General features: G+C 39.9%; 1 protein-coding gene across 1 annotated transcript in view; it reads left to right on the top strand.

Annotated features, from left to right (window-relative positions):
- The window catches only part of LOC107092041 (complement C1q tumor necrosis factor-related protein 3-like), a 7,080-nt gene extending 6,060 nt beyond the window's left edge, over nucleotides 1-1,020 (top strand). The window contains exon 3 of the mRNA XM_015386317.1: nucleotides 740-1,020. Within this exon, the coding sequence (XP_015241803.1) occupies nucleotides 740-1,020 (281 nt within the window). The remainder of the gene's footprint in view (nucleotides 1-739) is intronic.
- The last annotated feature ends 3,830 nt before the right edge of the window (nucleotides 1,021-4,850 follow it).

The raw sequence follows: 4,850 nt of genomic DNA, 5'->3' as shown, positions 1-4,850 counted from the left end.
GTCAGCAGACAGCAAGAAGCCTCCCAGATCTCCAGATGCATTTGAGATATCAAAAAAGTACTCCAGAGTGTTGTTCAGCATGGGGGTGAGTAGGAAATGAAGGCTAATCATGTTTTGGGTGTACTATTCCTTTAAGGGGTAGTGCTTAGGGGATAGTTTGGGATTGGGTCATCGTGTTGAGCACAGATTGAGACGATAGATGATGGGGCAGAGTCCATGGGTAATCACTGCAAATGTATTAAATGCAATTCAATATTCATTATCTGTTTTGGAAATATGGTCTCTATTTGTTAAGCGCTATTCACAATCAGGTCTTGCCTTGTGATCATATTAGTGGTCTCACCAACCACTAGAGAGCGATGGCCTAGTGGTTAAAGTGCAGTGACAACTATATTCAGAGAAACATTCAGGGCCCTGGTCGAACCCACCCACTGCCCTGTTGAGTAAGAGCCTTAGCAGATGAATGCTGAGGTGCCTAAGTGATTGGTTAAGTAAAAGAAAACACCATTATTTTAATATGAAATGTTTTTGATAAAGACTAAAATTTAAATAAAACTATAACTATAATATGTATATCATAGTTAAAAATAAATGTTTAAATAACAATGTTATGTAATTATACATGTTATTTACATGTTGCTTTCCACATCACATACAGTGATAGCAGTGTAAAAGTTTTGCAGACTGGCATCTAGAAGGTTGAACCAATATCTACTAAACTTGTTTGTTTTTCTTCCAGGTATTTTTGCTGCACCTGTTGCAGGTACATATTACTTCACCTTCTTTTATCATGCCGGAGGATCAGAAGCTGTAAGTCTAGCCCTTATGAAGAACAATGAGGTTATTGTGACTGCCTACGACCATAAGACATCTCATGATGGGGCTGATAATGGAGGAAATGCAGCATTTCTGCAACTGCAGCAAGGAGACCATGTCTATATGCGGTTGGGTCCTAATACTAATGTCTGGGGGGACAGCCATATCACTACATTCAGTGGGATTCTTCTGCATTTCCCCTGAAATGAAGTACAGTATACAGGAGTTTTTTTTGTTTGTTTTTATCAATTGACCAATGTAAATAAAATTGCATTATCACATTAATATTTCTGGTCCTTTGATGCTGTATGTGGACCCACTGGAATTAACCGAGATAAAAATGTATCAAATAAAGAAAAGATCTTTAACAGTTTTTGAAAGAAAAATGCTTTAATTTGTTTCACCTGTTTGATTGGTTTTAGTCATATTCCTGATAATTGAAAACATAGTAGACAAAAACCTGAGGAATGTGTACTGGAGAATGGCAAGTTTAAGATCATTTTCTACATTTATCGAAAAATAAGGGTTTTCATGTGAAAGCTTTCTATTAATGTGATGTATTTTGTAATACTGTCATCGACATTTGCAAGTATTATGCAAGTATTATGCACATAGAGATTACGCAGCTGGGTATGATATACATATATACAGTGATGGACAGTATTCAGTTCAATTCAGTTTGTATATAAAGCTCCAATTGTTTATATAGCTCCAATTCACAACACATGTCATCTCAGGGCACTCTAGAGAGATAATTCAACCAGATCATACAGGCAGATTGGTTCAAAGTTTTCTATCTAAGGGACACATTTACTTGAAAGCAATCCCTTTCAACAAGCACACTTAAGTGACAGTGGAGAGGGAAAGTCGCTTTTAACAAGAAGGAACCTCCAACAAAACCAGAATCAGTGTGAGCTGCCATCTGCCGAGGCCGATTGGGGTTCGAGGAGACTAAAGCATTCATAGAAAAATAAGCAGAGTTATCAGAGGTAACTTTCAAACAGCTCCATAGGCGGCCCCAACCAGGAAACACATAACCAGGCAGATGAACTCCGAGCCAGCCCCCACATCAGAGGATGAAAAAGAGCACAACATTTTTCAGAGAATTCATTATCCTCCAACATGATAAAAGAATGTGAAGTAGTTTTGCCTTTAACAGGTGACACAAAAATACCTAGGAAAATAACATATTTTTTAATAAATAGAGTACAACAATTTTCACACTTTAAGAATTTAGACTGATGATATCAAATATGTGGAAATAAAAGCATTAGAGACAAAATGTCACGATTGCAGCCCCGGTAGATTATTTAATTACTCACTTCATTCACCTGCCATTCGCTCCCGCTGCTCTAATTTTCATTGATCTTATCCCCCTGTTCGCTCTGCTTTATATACTTTTTAGCCCAGGTCCAGATAATAAGTTATTCGTATGTACTCTTGTTAGTTGTTCATGTTTGTTTGCTTTTGAGTTTAGTTAAGTCCCTGTATTATGTCCTGACTATTGGGGCCCTGTGTGTCAAGAGGATTGTGTCCCGGCTCTTCACCTGGTTATTACCTGTTAATGCCTACATCAAGACAAAAGTTTTTTACTGCCTGCATCTGAGCCTCTGAAAACTTAGTGGACAAATATTACTTCTGATGGAAATCTACCCGCAGAACTTCAGGCTTTTTTACTTTGTCAGACTGTTTAGCGTGACTGTTTAGCCATGTTGGCACTTCAGCTAAAGTTTGTGTTTAAAGTTTGTAATATATGTTTCAATTGTTGGCAGGATATATGTTTTAACTCTTATTGTGTGCTTGATTTAAACTACTTTTGTGGTCTAAAATGCTGGCATACAAGGAACTTTCTATGTATTTTTTCAATTTTATATATTTCAGAACGAGTCCAGAACTTATGTCCAACAACAGCCTCACTTATGCATAAGGCACAGCAGCGCTTCGAGATGCCCACGTAATGTCACAAGCAGTGTCCTGAGGGTGGCAGCAAAGCGCCCAGAGGCACCCAGCCTGCATAAAAAGATTTCTGTGATTGCGGTATTAACCTAGCTGCTACCACCCACCAAAAAAAAAATTTATAAATAAATGAAAAAAAAAGTTAAAAACAAATGAAGTTTGCAGTTGCAGCTGATTCAGAGTCATGTCTAGTAGGAAGTTTGTTGGTCATGGCCATGAACACAGGCAGGATCCATCACACTCACCTTCTTGCTCACCCTATGATGGGGCTTTCTTCCTGTTAACCTCCTTTTATACCAAAATGCTGCCAATATGCCATTAGAAACATGTTCAGCAGTCATCTGGAACACATCAAATACATCGATATGGGTTGGAGATACGTTGTTGATAAGTTACACATAAGTTATGCAAATGTTACTCATAGGTTTTGGATAAGCTAGACACCACCATTTATGAGTAACTTACACTCAACATATGTCAATGATCAAATAACTTACCTGCAACTTAAGGCCCACATATGAGCAACGGTGGCATACATGAAGAAATTTTGAGCATGCTCAAATCTTGAGCATGCTCAAAATTTCTCAACTTACTTGCTGTTTGTCTGGTCAACCTACTACTTTTGTGTGTTAGTGTGTTGTAAATTTCGATAGCAGTCTGTAGCATACATGGGTTTAGGTCAGGTATTTAATGCAATGCAATGTTCTAAACTCTTCCACTCTCCTAAGCCTTTAGGAGAGTGGGGATGTCCGGAATAGGGCTGAATGAGGAGGTCTTTAGCACATCCTGTCGGCCTAATAGGACAAGAATTTTCCTGCACAAATAGCAAAAACATTCTATGGGGGCCTAATTGTTAATATTTTCGTTTTCAAATCTAGCATAAATGGGAGCTTGTAGTTGTCGTCTCCCGCATCATCTGGGTCTGGGTGGCAAAGAAATCAGTCTCAGCAGAGACTCAGAGACATGCCTCTCCCCAGATACCTCCTTCAGCTCTTTCTGGAGAAGCCGAAGCCCTCCTACCTGTTCTGGGTTGTCCTCTAGGCCTTATCTTGGTGGGACATACATGGAACACCTCCCAAGGAAGGCATTAAGGGGGCATCTGAAAAAGATATCCGAGCCACCTCAGCTGACTTCTCTCAATGTGGAGGAGAAGCGGCTCTACTCCCAAAATCGCTGGAATGACCGAGCTTCTCACCCTATCTCTAATGGAGTGCCCAACAGTGCCCAGGTATCTGGTTATATCAGCTATGACCCAGATTTCATGTCCACAGATGAGTGTAAGAATGTAGACCGACTGGTAGAATGAGAGCTTGGGACCTTTAATTGTTGTTCTTTTATGTCAGAAAAGAAGAAGGTAGTTATCGAAGAAGTTACTCAAGAAAGGTTAAAGAAGTACTTGTTAAAATAGCTAATCAAGAACCAAATAAAGCTAGGTAGATGTGATATAATGTTAAGAATGATGTGATCAGATAGAAAGTTATGTAAGAGTTGATGACTGGATCATTAGTTTTTTTTCCTTCCACCTGCTTAGCTTTGCCCAGTTTTCATCTGCCTTGATCTAATCCACCTGTTCCAGCTCCTATTTATGCTGCCTGTTTTCTGGCCTTCAGTTCCAGCTTATTTGAATCGAGTGTGAGAAGTACCCAAGTGTACCTTGTTGTTTTTTTCGACTGCCTAATCCTGACCTGTTTCTGCCTTTGGTTTGTTGAGTTTTGGCTTACCCCTATTCCAGGCTGTTTCTCCCTTCATACTGTGTTTGGGCTTCTGATTGAGATCGGTCTGTTAGCAACCTTGGTTCTTTTCCCTGACCCTGTTCTGGATTATCTCATCAGTACCTCTGTGACTCTCTGATCTTCTGGTATGGACCCCTGCTTCATCACCTGCTGTAGATTCAGCCTCTGGACTCCTTTGCTCATCAGCATCTGCTGGCTTGCGCTCTACAGGCTGTTCTGCCTAGCTCCTCGAACTGTCTGTCATCCAACTCGTTCCCACTCCTTCCTCTGGACACGGACTGAACTCAGAACCAAGTTAGCGATTCACATGCTTGTTATTGTTCCTTATCAGATTCTAATGATCAC

Source organism: Cyprinodon variegatus, unplaced genomic scaffold, assembly GCF_000732505.1.
Source record: "Cyprinodon variegatus isolate N-32 unplaced genomic scaffold, C_variegatus-1.0 Scaffold364, whole genome shotgun sequence".
In the NCBI taxonomy this organism is placed as follows: domain Eukaryota; kingdom Metazoa; phylum Chordata; class Actinopteri; order Cyprinodontiformes; family Cyprinodontidae; genus Cyprinodon; species Cyprinodon variegatus.
This window is presented reverse-complemented; position numbering and strand designations above follow the sequence as displayed.